We start from the raw sequence: 19306 nt of genomic DNA, 5'->3' as shown, positions 1-19306 counted from the left end.
TGAGCACACGACTAGTAGATGACAAAGCCAAACACAAAGTTGCTATAGAAGATCAAACAAACAACAAGAAGGCTTAAGACTTACTAATGCATGTAGTACACATGCTGCCAACCACGTGCTCATGAGCTTGATGCAGAGTTAGCTTCTCACATTCAAGCTGCCTAGACGTGTTCATAATTATGAACATCCAATTTTGTAACCATTGTTCAGCTCGCTTTGAAATTCCAAGCCCAGGCACAAGATCCTTCGACATTCATCTTCGTTCAAAAATCATCACATATGCCAAGTGATTAAACATTATTAGACACGAACCCACATGAAATTGCTCCTTTGATCCTTATACCTGTGACATTAATTATAAAGTGCCCTTGAAGCATGCAAATTAGAACTCAAAACACGCTTGTGTTCTCTGATACATGAAACGGTTAGAGGTAACTCAAGTGTTGATATACACAAAATTCCCTTCCTTGGCAGCTTGACATCTAATAAAGTGGCTAACATGGTTGTATGCTGCAAACATAATGGTAAGAAGGGGCTTAATGCTGCAAAGAATGTTCAGGCTTATGACTACACTCATGGTCAAGGTGGACAAACGCACGTTCAACCTCCGGGAGGCGCTCAAACTTATCTTGTAGACTCTGCCCGATATCATGAGCCTCTTTCAAAGGCATCTCCTCTGGTAGTTCTATATCCACCTGTAAGCATTGTGCAAGTTTCTTACTGATTCACGCAGAATGCATCAAAGACCATAGTACTTAAACCAGAAAGCATCAAATACCATAGTACTTAAACCAGAAAAACACTTTTGACAATCCTCCTTTTTGAATATCGGATAAATTTACATGAAAAATTGACTTATTGATTAGAGTCACAATACACAAAAAAACACACAAATCTGTATAATACAAAAGATTTAAAAGCGTCTGAGATAGATCATCATTATCCATGAGATAATACGGAGTCATCAAAAGACTCGGTATATTTTTTTAAATGGAAAGAACATGGCTTTTATTCCCCTATCAAATGCAAGTGCAAAAATGGGGTTGAGCGACCATGCAGCTGTGTTTGAATCATGTGCTCACCTCACAAAACATTGTGCATACTTCAGTTTAGAAGCTTCACTGTCGCGTGAAAACACCTTCCAGTCCCTATATTTGGGGGGTGTGCTTATGGAACCACTTCCCTGATCAGCTGGTTCCAATGATCTATCCAAGCCCTTGGAGAATGTAGACATATTCTGCTGCTGCGAGGCATTCCAGCTCCTTGAGAGGTGATGCATCAATGTTGACCACAAGGGCTGGGCGCATCTCTCACACTCTTCATCCATGAAGATGGTCTCATGGAATATACAGGGGTTAGGCGGTGTCTTTCCTTGCAGCTGGAGAGAGGTCGTGAGGAACCAACTCCACCCTGCAGTTATAGATGGCCCGATTGACATTTTGCTCGTGTAGGAGCACAAATTAGATGACAGCCAATCCAATCATTCTGGCAAGCTTCTAACTGGTCACACTTTTTGGTCTGGAGCTGCAGGCTCCAAGGGTTATGTATTTCAGTTTCCCACTCCATCTTGCCTTGCATTATTGGTCATGAAGTTGTGATGCTTGCTATAGCACATGGGATTATCATCCTGCAGGACAATATGCATTGGTATCCTCAATATTTATGCTCCCAATCATAGAGGAGAGAGGACTTCCATCTGGAAACTGGATCCCATCACTAGAGAGGTTGGGCGGTTGACTAACCCATGGGACTGGATGGGGTTAGGCTAGACTGATGGATCCCTAAATGAAGATAGAGGGCTCCAATTTATAGATTTGGGCCTCCCATGAGCTAAAATGGCAAGAGAAGGCTACAATGACAAGTGGAGAGCCACACAATAGCTGAAGTGACAAGTGTGAGGCCACTTGTCTCACTTTGATCCACTTTCTAACAAGTGTCAGGCCACTTGTCTCACTTTGGTCCACTTTCTTGCCACATGTCCCAATCTAACAAGTGTGAGGCCACTTGTCTCACTTTGATCCACTTTCTAACAAGTGTCATGCCACTTGTCTCACTTTGGTCCACTTTCTTGCCACATGTCCCAATCTAAGAGATGGGTCCTTCCATAAACTTTATCTCTAAAAATATCCCAACTGGTAGACATTCTATCATAGGCACTTTGCCAACTCTTGGTATCTGCTCAATTTCAGATGTAATGACGCGAACAGAATTTCCATCGGAGTCGGGCCAAAAATAGTAACTCTCCTAAATTTTAAGAGTGTGGTCCTTTGTATTCTAGGATAATCCCCCATTCCCAAAGCTTGTACTTTCCAAATATTTAGACATCTTGGAGTCCACCAGACCCCGTTCATACTGGGAAATGTCCAGGCTGGTGACACCAATATCCAGAATCTGAATCAAATCCCATATCTCAATGATGTCCAACAAACAACTCAATATCCAAAGTGTAGAAAATCCTCAAGAAGCTCCTTGAAAGAACAAACACCAGGGTGGCGGTGGAACTCTTATCCCAAATGGCGGATTTATGAGCCTAATATCAAATCCTTGCCAAAAAGCTGGAGAGAACATGGGGCAGCGATGGTGGCGCAAGGCGGTGCTGCTGGCGGCACAGTAGGTAGAGTCGGCACAAGGCACCGCAGGTGATGGCATAGAGGCAGAATTTAATAGCCCAACCAGAGGAACTAGGCGGAGCAAGCGACGTAGAGGCGTTGCAGCCAGCGGAACTGGGCGGAGCAAAGGCAGCGCTGGTCGGCAGTCTGACGGCGATGGTGGCGGCGGGTAGACAAAGATGATGAAGATGATGATTTCCTTGCTCTCCACACACTTGATGCCGAAAAGAGAGGCTTAAGGTTCTTTTTATACTAGGAGAGAGCCCTGCTTTTTGCTAGAAAAGCTCTACCCAAGCTTTTTGCATTGCTTGTCTTTTTGCTTTTATATTTAATAATAATAAAATATTGCTTATCTTCTGCCAAAGTTCTTGAATTATTGCTTTTCTAGCTTCAAGGCCTTGCTTTTTGGCCCTCAAGCTGCTTTTTGGAAAAGCGGCTTTTAGCTTTTTGATCCAGCTCAATCTCCTCTTTCCAATGGTGCCCTTGACTCGTGGTCAACTAAGTTTGACTTTTTGCTTTTCCATGTTTTTTGACCAAAACTGGTGCTTTTTCTTGTGCCAACTTCATGAACCCTATTCCCATGCTTTCATCAATCTGTCCATGTGTCCGGGCATATGTTCCATCATGTGAAAAGAGCTAGGAGGACCAAATAGTTACATTCCCTTCCTCTTATGTCGCAGTTGTCCTCAACTGCGGAATACAAGTGTTTCATATATGTTCCAGATACTAGCCCCATCTGGTGATCTTGTGCATCTGGTCTTTCCTCATATATGTGGTGCCATCTACTCATCTGGCAACATCGCTATGCCTTATCTTTAACCGATGTATTTGTTCTTGATGGTACGTCTTAGACTTTCTGAGTCTGGCTTTCTCGAATCTCAACAAAACCCAATCCCCTCGTTCAAAAGTGATCTTCTATGTTTATTTGTAGCTTTCTTTTGCTTGGCTTGAGATGTCTCAATAGCCCTTCGAACCTCTGCAAAAGATGTGTCCAAATCTCGAACAAACTCATCCGCATGGAAGATCTCTTTCTTGGTTCTTAGAACGGGCAACAACAATGGTTTGCCATAGATAATCTCAAAGAGAGCTTTGCCTGTCGAGGAATGAACATTTTAGCATATCCAAAATAGTGAGGTTTGCAATCTCACTTTGTCCATCTGTTTGAGGATGATAAGCCAAAGAGAAATTCAGCTTTGTCCCCAGATTGTCAAAAAGAGCTCTCCAAAAGAAACTAGTAGTCTGAGGAGCTCTATCCCCCACAATGGATTTAGGTAGTCCATGGTTCTTGAAAATTTGTTGAATAAACAATCTTACCATATACTCTGTGCGGATAGTCTTCTTTATTGGGATAAAGTGGGCTTGCTTATTGAATCTGTCACTAATAGTCCATATTCCCTCATTCCCAAATCCTTACTTCGGCAATCCAAAGATAAAATCCATAGCAATACTCTCCCATGGAACATTGGGAATTGGCAAGGGTTGAAACAATCCTGCGGGTTTTTGTCGATCAAACTTGACCTTCTAACAAACCAAACATTCTCGAACATATTGCTCAATGTCCTTTTTCATGCTAGGCCAATAAAAATAACTCTCCAAAGCTTGAGTTGTGGTCAAAATGCCTCTATGTCCCATATAAGGTGGAGGATGGCATTCCTCCATTACTTTTGGCCTCAAGTCTTTAGTCGGACATAACCGGGTTTGCATCATAAGGAACCCTTCCTTGATGACATAAGAGCTCACTAAGTCTCCATTTTGCATCTGTTCCAAGTATCTTTGAAATCCTCATCTATAGCATAAAGATCCTTCGTCGTAGTCAAATCCATATGATATTCCATAGAAATTGCATAAGTCATGAGTCTGAGATAAAGCATCTGCTACTTTGTTGTCCTTAGCATGAGTATGCATAATTTAAAAATAAAATTGGGCCAAATAACCAGCTCATCTTATGTCCTTTTCAGATATCTTAGGTTGAGACATGAAGTACCTAAGACTTTGATGATCCGTCTTGATGATGAACTCAACACCCGTAAGATAGTGCTTCCAAATCTTCAATGCATGAATGATAGCCATTGATTCTTTCTCATATGTAGGCGCGGTCTTTTCGGCTCCTTGAAGTCTTCAAACCTCATAGACCACAGCATGGCCCTCTTGGTTCAAGGCTGGTCCAATGCAATCTCTTGAGGCATCACATTCATGATTCTACCATAAAAGGCTTTGATAAGTCCGGAATAATCAACACTGGTCCTTTGCTAGCATAAAATTTTAATGCTTCAAAGGATTCTTTTTCAGCTTTGGCCCACCAAAATCCCCAACTTTCTTTGTCAAATCATGTAATGGACCAGCTACCACAGCAAACCACTTAACGAACTTTGTATGGTAAGAGCATAAGCCAAGGAAACTTTGAGTTGCATGCACACTAGTCAACTCTGGCCATTCCATAATAGCCTTGACCTTGTCTGGTTCCATCGTGATCCCTTCCATGGACACTATGTGGCCCAAAATTTCTGACAAAAAGACCTCACTCTTCTTGCCGTTCACATATAACTTATGCTTCCACAATTCCTGAAACACAATATCCAAGTGCTTTCGATACTCTTACTCATTCTTAGAATGCACAATAATGTCATCAAAGAAAGTAGCTGCAAACTTTCAGTGGTCAATCGAAATATTATTTCCATCATTCGGTTGAAGGTAGCCGGGGCATTGGTGAGACCAAAAGGCATCACCAAATATTCATGGAGTCCAAATGTATATACCTAGATGAATCCAGGAACATGCCCAAATTCACCTTTTAGGAACGTGCATGTTATATACTCATGGTAGTCAACCCATGAGTATTCATGGAGTCCAAATGTAGTCCTGAATGAGGTCTTGTGAATGTCCTCTGGAACAATCGTGATTTGATGGTAACCACTCTTCAAATCAATCCTGCTAAAGATGGTGGCTCCATCCAATCTATCTAGGATGTCATCAATCCTGGGCATAGGACACATGTTCTTCACGGTGATCTTGTTAAGAGCCCTATAGTCAGTATACATACGCCAAGAACCATCCTTTTTCTAAACCAATAAAACGAGAGAACAAAAGGGTGAAGAATTGGGTCTAATCAAACCCTTCTCCAATAGCTCATTCACTTGCTTCATAATCTCCTCCTGTTGTGCTTGATTCACACGATATGGAGGTCGGTTAGGAGGTGAAGTTCCTAGCATGATGTCAATCTAATGAGCTTCCGGTCTCTCTAGAGGTAGCTATCCTGGAAAAGTATCTACAAAACTATCTTCATATTTCTTTAATAAGTCTTTCCTCTCATGATCAAGAGTAGGGACAGTCTCAAATTCCTTTGGATCTCTGGCATATATCAAGTACGAGGAAATAGATTGCTTTATTACTTTAGGAACCCGTACATGACTGATGAGTGGAATAGAATTCCCCTCTATTCCTACATCAAAAGTTACATTCTTGTCTTTAAAAGGAAACCTAATCTTGTTTCCAACCCAATCAATGGCCGGATCTATCTTCTTATGCCAGGGCATACCCAAAATTACATCACAATGTCCAACTTTACCAACAACAAAGTTATCATGGTCCATATAGTCCCCAATCTGTAAACAAAGTTTTCCCAAGATAGGAGTCACTTCAACTGACATCCCCTCGAAGGCGGCACTTGCAGAAATAGGAGCTCCGAACCTATTTGGAGGGAGGTTCATTGCTTCAACCACTTGGGGATGGATATAGTGGTGGGTAGCACCACTATCAAAATGGATAAGTACGGGTTGGTTAGCCACTTTGCTTGAAGCCTTGAAAAGTTGCCTTCTCTCTGGCGGTGTATCATCCTAGTGTTGAAGTTCCTTAGGCAATGCATTGGTTTGGGACGGCTTGGTTTCTTGGTTTGACATGTCGGGACATTTTACAGCCATATGTCCTTTCTTTCCATATTGGAAACACTTTCCTCCTTGACATACTCTTCAAGTTGCTTGCGGGATAACTTCTTTCAAAAAAGTGGAGGTTTATCCCCACTCCTGTCCTTCTTCTCTTGTGGCTTGTTCCTTGATTGAGATCCCGCTTTGAACCTATTCTTTTGGGATGGATCTTGATTGTCCTTCGTTTTACCCACCATCCAAGGAAGGCATGTGTAGGGCCTCGGCTTGTAGAGCTTTGTTTTGTGCTTCCTCCCAGGTTTTTGATCATGCCATGTACAATGCTTGCATAAGCTTGGGTTGCAATCCATTCATAAACTTCGACATTTCCATTAGTGATGGAATGGGAGTATAGGAAGTAAACTTTAATGAGAAGGCTGAAAAGTTATTACGGTAAGTTGCCACATTCTCTCCGACTTTTTTCTTTACCTCATCCCATTCTTTCTGCACATCTGCTTCAAAGTTTGCGGGTAGGAACTTCTTGTTAAACATGGTCTTGACATCGGTCCACGACTTTGGCTTGGTCCCATCTTGTACCACCTTTAGCCACCAATTCAAGGCAGCATCCTTCAAATGCATATGAACCATACAAAGCTTGGACTTTTCGGAGAAGTCCTCACCTCCAAAAGCGGCATCAAACTATTTGATGAAGGATAAGGCTTTTTGGGTGTCTCACTTTCCATAAAAGGCATTGAACTTGACACTCTTTTCTCCTAGCTTGAAGTCCACTTTGCCGATTGTAGAAGGCTTCTTTGCCTTCTTGGCCCGATGATGTTGCATCCGAGAGAGTAGGCCTAGCGATAACCTCCCCATATCCTCCACGAGAAGCGGAAGGGGTCCTTTTGCAATAGTGACTCCTTTGGCTCAAAGATAAGCTTTAGCAGCTTTTACTCCTTCGGCTTCAGTGGCTTGGTCCTTGATGAAATCTTCAAAAATCCGAGCCCTTCTATGGTCATGTTCCTAGGTGCTTTTTCTTGTGCCAACTTCATGAACCTTGTTCCTATGCTTTCATCAATCTGTCCATGTGTCCGGGCATATGTTCCATCATGTGAAAAGAGCTAGGAGGGCCAAATAGTTACATAATTTGTGACATTTATCAATGATTACTCCAATCATGCTTAGGTGTATCCGTTGAAGAAGAAGTCGGATGTTTTTTTGTGCTTCAAACACTTTCTCCATGGCTGAAAATGTGTCTTCATGTAAAGTTGGTACCCTTCATATAGATCTACCGCGGGTGTTGTGGGGGAGGGGGGGGGGGGGGGGGAGGGAGGCGCGGGGGGAAAGTTTATGTCAAAAAAAATTTGCTACATACATGTCTTAAAGAGGCATAAAACATCAATGTATGGTGTCCTACACAGCTCAAAAAAATGGTGCGGCACAGAGGAAGAATAGGTCTCTTGTGGAGATGGGATGTTGCATGGTGAAGGGCAAGATTTGCCTCGTGGTTTTTGGTTGGATACAAATTTGTGCGTCACTTATGTGGTGAATAGATGCCTCACCAAAGCCTTGTTGCCAGTAACACCTTATGAAGCTTGGAATGGCAAGAAACTCTCTGTGACTCACATGCATGTGTTCGGATGTCTTGCTATGTTATTGTGCCTGAGGAACACCACGGTACGCTTGATGACATGGTGATCAAATGTATTTTAGTGGGATATAGCTCTACCACATCCAGCCACAAGGTGGATTTTGGTGAGCAGATATGTTTTTGTGGAAAACTTAGTTCAGCCCAGTCTTGCATGCAAAGAACAGCAAGGGGTGATTTGTTTGATACACACCAGCCTTTGTGCAATTTGAGTCAGCCATGTCTTCAGTTTAACACATGTAACTTATGTAGCACTTTTTGGTCTCACAGACTTATTGTGTGTCTTTAGTTAGAGTTAATAAATTCTTTCTCTCTTATGTACAAAATGAAACATGCACATTAGAGGAGGGGCCAAGGGGTCAAGAGGAGTGGCCATGCTATATAGGTCACATTTGAGCAAGGTGTTATCATTATTATAAGAGGTGTATATGCCAAATACATGTGGGTTCAAAAGCATACATAGCTACAAGATGTCTACATAGCAGTATGTTATCCCCTTCCCCTTTCCCCTCAAAAGGAGAAGTCCACCTACTCAAAGGCTGGCCAAGACACGGGGCAAGTTCTCCTACCATGCCTTATACATAGATGTAGTACATACATCTATGTACAAGGCACAAAGTCCATTTTCCAACTCTCCTCCAAACCTGACCTGAAAACACCATTATATCCATTCATGAGGCATGGGACCAAATTGTTGCATACCTTAGGCTAACCCTAGGGTTAGGTTAAGTAATCCTAAGATTAGGTTGCCTAATTTGTGGGTTAGGGGACCTAGTACACCCCAAAATGAGTAGATAAGAGGGTATACATACGCACAGGGAAAAAAACCTCCTAGTGAGGGAAAAAGTGCCCCAATAGTCCTAAGTGTGTTCACACACATCACTACCATATAACGCTACAAATCCCCCCTCAGTGATGATGTGAACATGTACAGGGTATGGCCGATCAATCCTGAAAAGGCAATAAGCCCAAAGCTTTACGAAAAGCTTCGAGCTTTTCACGAGGAAGAGCCTTCGTGAATAAATCTACCATGTTGTCATGTGTAGGCACATAGACCAAGCTGCTCTCTGCTGCAAAGAGTCTTTCCCTGACATAGTGGTAATGCACCTCAATGTGCTTAGTGTGAGCATGAAACACTGGGTTTCTCGCAACTGCTAATGCGCTCTGGCTGTCAGTGAAAATCATAGTGCTAGACGACTATCCAACATCCGAATCAGCCATAAGACGTCTAAGCCACACACATTCAACTGTAGCTATAAAAGTTGCCCTGTACTCAGCTTCACAGCTGGAAGTAGCCACTATAGGCTGCTTCTTGCTGAGCCGTGATATACATGAATCACCAAGGTAAAAGCAAAACCCACTAGTGGACACTTGTATATCATAACATCCAACCCAATCTGAATCACTAAAAGCATGCAGCTGTGACTCACTCCCCTTTGGATAAAATAATCCAAAATACTGAGTGCCCTGTAAATAGCGGAAAACCCGCTTAACAGCCTGACAATGCTTCGTACCTGGGCTATGCATAAATCTGCTCAACTGTGAGCCCGCATATTGTATATCTAGCCTCGTGTTGCACACATAAAGAAGGGATCCAACAGCCTGCTGATACAAACTAGCATCAAAAGAGTCTCCTGCATCTTGAAGACTAAGGTGAGTACCTATCTTCATAGGTGTAGCCACAGGTTTGTAATCTTCAAGATTAAACCTCTTGAATAGTTTATGTATATATTTAGACTGCAACATAACAATGCCATCATTGCGCTGCGTAAACTAAATCCCCAAATAGTAATGCAAGGATCCCAAATCTGACATCTCAAACGATGACTGCAAATCAGCCTTGAAGGCTAAAATCTGATCTATATATCGGGTCCCGTGAGCAGCATGTCATCAACGTATAGAACGATAACCAAAAATGTGTCTTTACTCCTCTTCACATAGAGAGTACTCTCTGTTGGATTGTTGTAAAAATCAATTTTAACCAAGTATGCATGAATCTTCTCATACCATGCTCTAGGAGCCTGCTTAAGGCCATAAAGAGCTTTTTTCAACCTGCATACTTTAGACTCTTCTCCTTTCACAACAAAACCCAAGAGGCTGCGATACATACACCTCCTCATGTAAATCACCATTCAAAAATGCAATCTTAATGTCCAACTGATGTACATTCCACCCATGATGTGCTGCCAAAGCAATGAGACACCTAATGGTAGTTATACGAGATGTGAGTCATCATAATCAATGCCCTTTTGTTGGGCATACCTCTTTGCAACAAGTCTGGCCTTGTAGTGATCAACGCTACCATCTGCTTTGCGTTTTAACTTGTAAACCCACTTAGTACCAATGGCCTTCTTGTCATGAGGTAGATCTGTCAAATACTAGGTGTCGTTCTTGAGTATAGAGTTATACTCATCCTGCATGGCATGCATCTAATCATCATCATCTTGTGCTTCCTCATAGGAAACAGGTTCCTCCTCATTACATAAAGTAGAAATGAGAACATGATCTACATGAGAATAATCTGCATGATGAGAACCTGCACGAGTTCTGCTAGGTAAAGGAGCTGCCAACTTGCTATCCCTCAATGTCTGCACAAGCCATTTTGGCATACGCCTAGATTCTTCTATGGCTGCACTCTCCTCATTCACTACATCCTCAATAATTGCCTCATCAAAAGGCTGATTTGTAGGCTGATTTTGCACCTGCAAAGGCTGAATTTCAGCACTTTGTTGCGCATTCAATTGCTCTACATATGGCTACCCTCCATTAATCAAAGGTAGGGGCGAATCAAACATGTCCTGTGTGCATACATTCTGCTGTTTTTTGCATGAAAGCATGGGCTGAGCTGAGTTTTCGACAAAAACAACATCTCTACTTACCACACTGTACATTGCTGCCTTATGCCTTTTTCAATCATATATGCATGAAATTCCTTAGACATATACTCCCCCCCTCGATTTGAACGAAGGGTGCCAACTTTACATTCACCTGCATTTTCAGCCATGGATACAAAGTGCCTAAAGCACATAAAAATCTCTAACTTCTGCTTTAATGGATTCACCCAGCTATATCTGGAGTGATCATCAATAAAAGTGACAAAATAGAGATATCCCCATAGATGGTGTCCTCATAGGACCACATACATCACTATGTATGAGCTATAATTTCTTAACAGCTCTCACAGATCCATCCTTTGGAAATGATGCCCGATGCATTTTACCAAGAATACACCCCTCACATATATGTCTAGCAAGTGTCTCAGGAGTTGGCAACTCAGACACCATATCATGCCTTTGAAGGTGTAACAAACTGCCATAATTCAGATGGCCAAATCGTGCATGCCATAATTCTGCATCACATAGCACGAGTCGTAGAGACTGAGCAAGCATCATGCTGCAACTTCTCAAATACATCCATCGTGTATAGGCCATGAAACAAGGTCTGAAACTGACAACAAGTTCTTCTTAATGCCTAACACATAAAAAACTTTAGAAAGAGTAAATGCGCCCCCATTTGCAGCAGTGAGCACAACTCTACCAACTACTTTGATAGGATATGAGGAACCATTTGCACATGTGACGGTTCCTGCACTTGGGACACATTCCAAAGATGGGAGCAAATTTTTTTGTGAAGTAATGTGCTTACTAGCACCACTGTCAAAGTACCAAGCATCCGATTCTGCCACACTGACATGCATACATCATGAACAAAAGGGTCATAACTGCAATGTACAATCCATGCCCAATCATCTTGAGAAAAACTTGCAGATTCCTTCTTCTCTGCACTTGGTGCAAATGCATCAACCAAAGCCACGCCTGATTCTTTCTTTTTCTCCTTCTCTAGCCTTTTCTTGCACTCATTTATGTAGTGCCCTGGTTTCCTGCAATAGTGACACTTATCCTTCATTTTAGGTTTATCTGCATCCTTTCGTGAGAATTCTGATTTTGGCTTATAGCCACCATGCGAAGAAGCTTTACCTTTGCCTTTCTGACTAGCAACAAAAGCTTGGTCACCAACCCATATAACAGATTTGTTTTGCCTAGACTGCTCTACTTGCAAGAGTACTGAAATCAGCTTATCAAATGTAAGGGCATTTGGATTTCTCTTCATCATGAGTCTAAGGATAGAGACAAAACTCTGATAAGAATCTGGCAATGCATTGAGAACCGTGGGCACCAATGTACTATCAGGATATATCTCATCCACACTAGCGAGCTGCTCCTTAAAATCTTTGATCTTAGTCAAGAAGTTGTCCATCGAGTCTCCCTCATTCATGTACTCAGACTTCAACTGTTTGCGCATATATGCAACACGTGCTTCATTGCGCATCTGGTATAATGCAGCAAGTGCATCCCATGCCTGTTTTGAAGTCTTACATGACCGAATATAAGGAATAATGCTTCGCTTCACATAAAGTACAAGCAATGCATGTGCATGTGCATCTCTTCCATCCCATCTCGTTTGTGAAGCAGTGAGAGGTATTGGTAGTACATGTGGAGGAGCCACATCTGTATCAGATTCTACTTCAGATGTACCTGCAACACCTGGTTGCACTGGTAGTTGTGAAACAGAACGAGTTTCACTACCACTGACCACATTCCAAAGGCCTTTAGCAACCAGTACATGCGTCATCATATAGGACCACAATGGATAGTTAGTCCCATCAAGTTTGTCCTCAGCAGACAACATGTTGAATACATCACTACTACTAGACATGACTGTTGTTATGCACATGTGTGGTGGATGGGAATTATTAGGGCATCATGTCCCCAATTCTCTGCTAACAAAATAACGTCTGCACCACATTCCTTCATTCTAAAAGCATACACACAATATCTGTTGGGTCCCATAGGCATGCTTCCCTTTGCGCACTATTATAGAAGGCATACGACTGGACGAAGCCTGTTTCAAAAACATGAAGTGCTTATACTTTTAACAATGTCCTCACATATTTTAACACAATCCTAGTCAAAGCTCCTCAGTTTAGAGGAGGATGATCGAATTTGTGGTCTCCCTTACATTCTTTTGATTATATTTGGACGTGCTCACGATGAAAAGGGACAGCTAATGAGATCGTAAGTTCTCACAGAACCAATGCAAGTTCTCATTTGAGTCTTTATGAAGAACTCATGGCAGTGCATTTGCTCATTTGAATTAGAAGCGGATATCAGATATCAGAATAGAATGAGGTTTTTCATACAAACCTCAACAAAATATGTTGACCCAAAAGTGTAAGCACGCACAGTGTCAATGCGCTGAATTTCACCACTGTGACAAAGAGCCATGTAGGTCAATTTTTGTATCATCTCTGGGGGTGCACCTTTTCCAATTAGAGAAACTGCCACAACAAACAGATGGGGAAAATAAATTATCTCAATATTTATAAAAACTTGGGATATTTTTATGTGACTGGGTATCCAAGCTTTTCAGCACAGGGTTCTCCTCTACCTTAACAAATACACATACCAGCATTTTCAAGAACGGTTCCTGACCAATTTGTGATAGTGTATATCGCTAGAATAATTGCTCCTACAGGGTCAATCCACCAGTATAACCAGTTGGCCATAATGGCAGCAGCCAAACCTACAACATTTGTCAGCACATCAAAAGAATGATCCTGCAGACACACAAGAAAATCTTCAGAATACCATTATACTGGGGAAAAAGAAAATTCTTCGCTGTGATTTCCAATTAAAAAATTAACGGGAAAATAAAAGAGGATTGCTTTATCTTAAACCTTGATAACCCATAAATGCATTACTTTCCAGTGGAAACCTGCATGCGGATCATGGCGTCTTTATCCCTGTCGTCATCTGGGAGAATTAAACACCTAAAAGGATTGTATGGGATGCCTCCTTGATTGAGAATGCTCAATTGAGTAAATTACAAAGAACACTGTGCAAAACATCACCCTATGAAGGGCCAGAATTAGATTCCACCCCCCCCTCCCACCAACCAAAAACAAAAAAACCCAAAATAAGTATATATACCTAGATGAATCCAGGAACATGCCTAAATTCACCTTTTAGGAACGTGCATGTTAAATACTCATGGTAGTCAACCCACAAGACTATATAACTATCAACTACATTATGCATAGTATGGACTAGATACTACGACATCCCCACTAACGTCATCAGTGCCCAATAGTGGGTGTAGAACTCTGTATCAAGATATGCTCTCACACACGCACTCCAAAATAAGTATCTTTATTTATTATAGGCAGCAACATACATCAGCACCAAGTCTTGACAGAGACTCAAACCATCGACTAAATAAACAAATCTCAAGGAGAGTAGTGGAGTTTCTTCAATTCAACATTGACCGTCCCTATTAGATATCAATGTCCACCCTCACTCTATTTTGAAATGGGTTTAGTTAGCTCATGTATTGAAAGGCTCCCATTATGAGGAGAATCCACGGTTGAGCAACTTGACACATAGGCCTGGTTTAGACACCAGATAGTGGCCTTAGCGGCTGGATGATATTGTTAGGTCTAGCACACTGTCAGATAGGCTAGAGGTAGGTGTGGACCGTTAGCCAAAAAATGGGACGCATTGGGTAGATAGACTCTACTCTTGGACACCCTCTCTTGACATTGCAGAGCCCAAACAATGCACAAGATGAGTCCGGATGGCCATGAGAGGTAGCAACATCTTGTAGTTCTTTATGGGCCAAGTCTACACCATAGATTGTGGCAGTGACCATGACTGCAGACTTACGCGATTAGTCATGGCCGCCCCACATCTCGGGGCCTATTTGGATACACTCTAAGGCCCGTTTCTAAATAGTTCATTAGTCATCATTATGTGTCTACCTCATTACCTTACAACCACACTCTTATTAGTTCTGATAGCCATCTAAGCTCCCTCGGCAAGACTCCACAGGTATGCGAAGCAGCATATTTGTATCTATGCGAACTAGCATGTTGTAGAATGAGCAATTTAGCCATCTAAACATTTAAACTTTTTGCAGATGCATAAGAAAGGGATGGTGTTGGATCCTCCTCAAGTCGCTGACATACCAGAAATTTGTGAAGCTTGTATGCTAGCCAAGTAGCATCGACAACCCTTCCTGCATGAGTTTGATAGTAAGTCTACATTTCCTCTATAGTCCATACATGCAGACCTCTGTGGGAAGGTGCGAACAATGGCTTTGGGAGGTTCTTTCTACTTCTTGTCTGTGACTACATGGAGATTTGGGTTTATTTCTGCAAGGAGAACTCACAGGCATTTGAAAAGTTTAAAGAATGACAGGCATGAATCAAACGCATTTGATCCTTTGTGCAAGGAACGTGGGATCCAACGACAGCTTACTACGAATCATACTTTACAGCAAAATGGTGTTGCCAAGTGCAAGAATCGAGCAATTGTGGAGATGACTTGAAGTATGCTCAAAGGGAAGGGTCTTCCAAATTCTTTTCGGGCCAAAGCAGTGAACATAACACTTTACATCCTCAATGGGAGCACAACAAAAGAAGTGGATGGCAAAGACTCCACAAGGAGCCTACACATGTAAGAAGCCTTATGTTTCTCATTTCAAAGTTCTTGGTTGTGGTTGCTACATGCATGTACCTTCTGCAAGCACGCAAAAGTTGGATCCAAAGAGAGAGGCATTTTTCTGGGTTATGATATGGAGTCAAAAAGCCTAAAATTCTACGATCTTGAGGCCAAGAAGGTGCAAGTGAGCAAAGATGTCCAGTTTCAATAGGATTCTAATAGCTGAAGGAAGAGTCTTCCTCACCTTCACCTAGCAGCAGGAAAAAACAAATCCAAGTAACCACACCACCACTAGCCACGGGACCAGCTCCCTTCTGCCGTGTCGCAGACAGCAGACAGTCCCACATGATGTGGCATCAGAAGAGGAAGAGCATGCAAAGCCATGAAAGGATAAGGCATTACTTGCAGCTTCTAGATGGTGCAGCACCACCAACCATTCATAAGGTGGCACCTAATGTTCAATGCATTTATGGCTCCGGTGCTTCTAGCGCAGGAGCCCACTTTTTTTCATGAGGCACAAGAGGACCCACACTTCATAGCTGCACTTGGGACCTCCACAAGGTCACACCGAGTCAACCTACAAGGCTAAGTACAGAAAAGGCACCTTGGAGAAGTACAAGGTCCAACTTGAAGCCAAAAATCTTGCACAAGGTTTGAAACCTTCACTCGCACAGATCGAATGACCACTTTTCAAACAGTTTTGGCAATGGCAGCCTAGGAAAAGAGGCATGTGTATCACAAGGGTGTAAAATCACCCTTCCTCAACAAAGACCTCCAGGAGAAAGTATATCTGGAACAGTCCCTAGGATTCATTGTCCCCGATAGGCAAAGTATGGAAGTTACAACAAGGCCCTTTATGGGCCTAAAACAGGCTCCACGAGCTTGGTACCTACAAATTGATTCGTCTCATTTCAGATGCAAACTTGTATGTTTTCTTGATAAGGGCAAGTACATGGTTGTTACCTTGTATGTGGATAATCTAATCATAACAAGAAGTTATGAGAAGAAGATTGTTCAAACCAAGGAGATGCTAAGCCGAGAGTTTAAGATGACAACTCTTTCTCATGCATTACTACTTATTTGCTGTACTAATTCTTTCTATTTGTTACTTCCCTTAGTGCTAGGCTTCATTATGGCCGAGTCTGCCCTGCATCTCCGGAGGTTTGACAGAAACTCAGTACGAAGGGCTTTGTGTGAATATATGCTCTGGTGTGTGTGTGTGTGTGTGTGTGGAGTGCGTGTGTGAGAGCATATCTTGATACAAAGTTCTACACCCACTATTGGGCACTGATGACGTTAGTGGGGATGCCGTAGTATCTAGTCCATACTATGCATAATGGAGTTGATAGTTATATAGTCTTGTGGGTTGACTACCATGAGTATATAACATGCACGTTCCTAAAAGGTGAATTTGGGCATGTTCCTGGATTCATCTAGGTATATATATATATTATTACTTGGGCATTGAACGGATAAGAGTCAAGAAATATCTTCATCTCCCAGCAAAAGTATGATGCGGAGATACTAAAGGCATTTGGCATGGCTAAGAACAAAGCAGTTGTGACACCTATGGAAAGCTTTCTATGGAGGATGCTTCACCAATGGTAGATACAAAAGACTTATGAAGAGTCTCATTTTCTTGCGTAACACCACGCCAAACATCAGCTTTGCTGTTGGTGTCTTAAGCAGGTTCTCCAACCAGCCACAAGAGAACCATTACAAGGCAAGAGGCTCAGTATGCAACCTTGTACTAGGTCTCTTCCATTGAAGAGAGGGCCACAATAGCCTGCTTTTTGCTAATCCAAGGAATACATCGTGAACCAAGCATGAAGCAATAATCTATCAATGAGAATTTGGTGTCAGAATCACCAGCTTAGTCTGAGTCACAAAAAAACCCACAAAGTTTTTCATGTAGCGTAGGTGATGCCATAAGCTTGTGAGGCATTGTAGCTCAGATGGATCTTGGAGGAGATGAGAGGAGTGCAAGATCAACCAATGGCGTTGCATCATGGCAACCAAAGTTGTATGGCCATTGCAAAGAATCAAGTGTTCCATGCTCACACCAATGGTGTTGACAACCAAAGTTGCATGGCCATTGCAAAAAAATCGAGTGTTCCATGCTCGCACCAAGCTTACCATTGAGATTCACGTCAAAATATCCCAGGTCAACCTCCTCCAACCCGAGCTCCATACCGTGTCTCTTACTCTGAATCTTAGGAGATACAAAGGCAATTACAGGAGTTGCTGGACAAAGGTCACATCCGCCCCAGCAAAAGTCCCTTCGTAGCCCCGGTTTTGCTTGTCAAAAAGTAGGATGGATCAATGCAGCTCTGCATTGATTACCGTGCTCTCCACAAGCTGACAATCAAGAACAAATTCCCTTTGCCTCACATTGATGAGTTGTTCGACCAGCTGCTTGGTGCAAAGGTGTTTTCCAAGATTGATTTGAAGTCCGGTGATTTGAAGTCCGGCTATCATCAAATTCGTATCCATAATGGTGATGAGTACAAGACAACCTTTCGGACAAAATATGGCCATTATAAATTCTTGGTCATACCTTTTGGGTTAACCAATCCCCCGGCCACTTTCATGACCCTGATGAATGAAATTTTTGGGCCGTACTTGGACAAGTTTGTGATCGTTTATCTCAATGATATTCTGGTTTTTAGCCGATCTACGATAAATCACAAAGGGCAATTACAGATTGTCTTTGAAGTACTACGCACTAATGTGTTGTACATCAACAAGAAGAAGAGCGAATTTTTCAAGAACCATGTGGACTATCTTGGTCACATCATTTCTACTAATGGGATTGCAGTAGATCCTAAGAAGATTCAGGCGATTGTGGATTGGCCTTTGCCTCTCACCATTTCAGATGTTCGATCTTTCTTGGGACTTGCTAACTTTTATCACAACAAGGTGCATAGGTTTTCAGAGATTGCTGCCCCTTTGACAGAATTGACAAAGCTGGACAAACTTCAGTGGTCTTCTGAAGCTGAGAAATCCTTCAATGATCTCAAGCATGCCTTGACGACAACCTCGGTCATGGCCATTGTAGATCCCACCCAGCCCTTTGATGTAATGACAGATGCCTCAGATCGTGCTTCTGGTGGAGTTTTGATGCAGAATGATCGTGTCATTGCTTTTGACAGCAGGAAGTTTTCAGCCATTCAAAGCAGGTATCCTGTGTATGATAAGGAGTTTTTGGCAATCGTGCATGCTTATCGGACTTGGAGACATTATCTTCTTGGAGCAAATTCAGTTGTACGTACAGATCATCTATCTCTGACGTACATTTTCACTCAGCCTGTTATGAACTCTTGACAAGGCCGAAGGGTTGAATTCTTGGCTAATTTCCACATGACTATCCAGTATGTTCCTGGTCTTCAGAATGTGGTTGCAGATGCTTTGAGCCGCATGCCTCGAGCCACTAATTTTGCCATCACAGATATGCAAATGGAAATCCCTGCTTGTTTCAAAAATGAGTATTTGACTGATAGAGATTTTGGAGATGCGTTCCGTGCTCTCAAATCTTCTAATCCCAGTCCTGCAGAAATGAACATGTTTGCAGCCTACACCATCATAGATGAGTTGCTGTTCTTTTCGGATCGCATTTGTGTGCCTCACAATACTTCATTGCGGAAGATTCTCATTCAAGAGCATCATGAAGTTCCTTATGCTGCTCATCTTGGTATC

The 19306-nt window shown here is 42.3% G+C and overlaps 1 protein-coding gene across 2 annotated transcripts in view; it reads right to left on the bottom strand.

Moving 5' to 3' along the window:
- Positions 1-284: 284 nt before the first annotated feature.
- Positions 285-19306, bottom strand: part of LOC147640319 (metal tolerance protein 4-like) — an 88972-nt gene continuing 69950 nt past the window's right edge. The window contains exons 5-7 of one of the 2 annotated variants that reach the window (XM_086779184.1): positions 13578-13728; positions 13316-13449; positions 285-695 (exon numbers count right to left, since the gene is read on the bottom strand). In XM_086779184.1, coding sequence (XP_086635310.1) covers positions 537-695; positions 13316-13449; positions 13578-13728 — 444 coding nt within the window. In that variant the 3' untranslated portion in view covers positions 285-536. The remainder of the gene's footprint in view (positions 696-13315; positions 13450-13577; positions 13729-19306) is intronic. The other variant, XM_086779191.1, reaches the window with a different exon arrangement.

The sequence above is a fragment of the Cibotium barometz genome, chromosome 3, assembly GCF_041138505.1.
Source record: "Cibotium barometz isolate CiBa-2024 chromosome 3, ASM4113850v1, whole genome shotgun sequence".
Lineage (NCBI taxonomy): Eukaryota > Viridiplantae > Streptophyta > Polypodiopsida > Cyatheales > Cibotiaceae > Cibotium > Cibotium barometz.
This window is presented reverse-complemented; position numbering and strand designations above follow the sequence as displayed.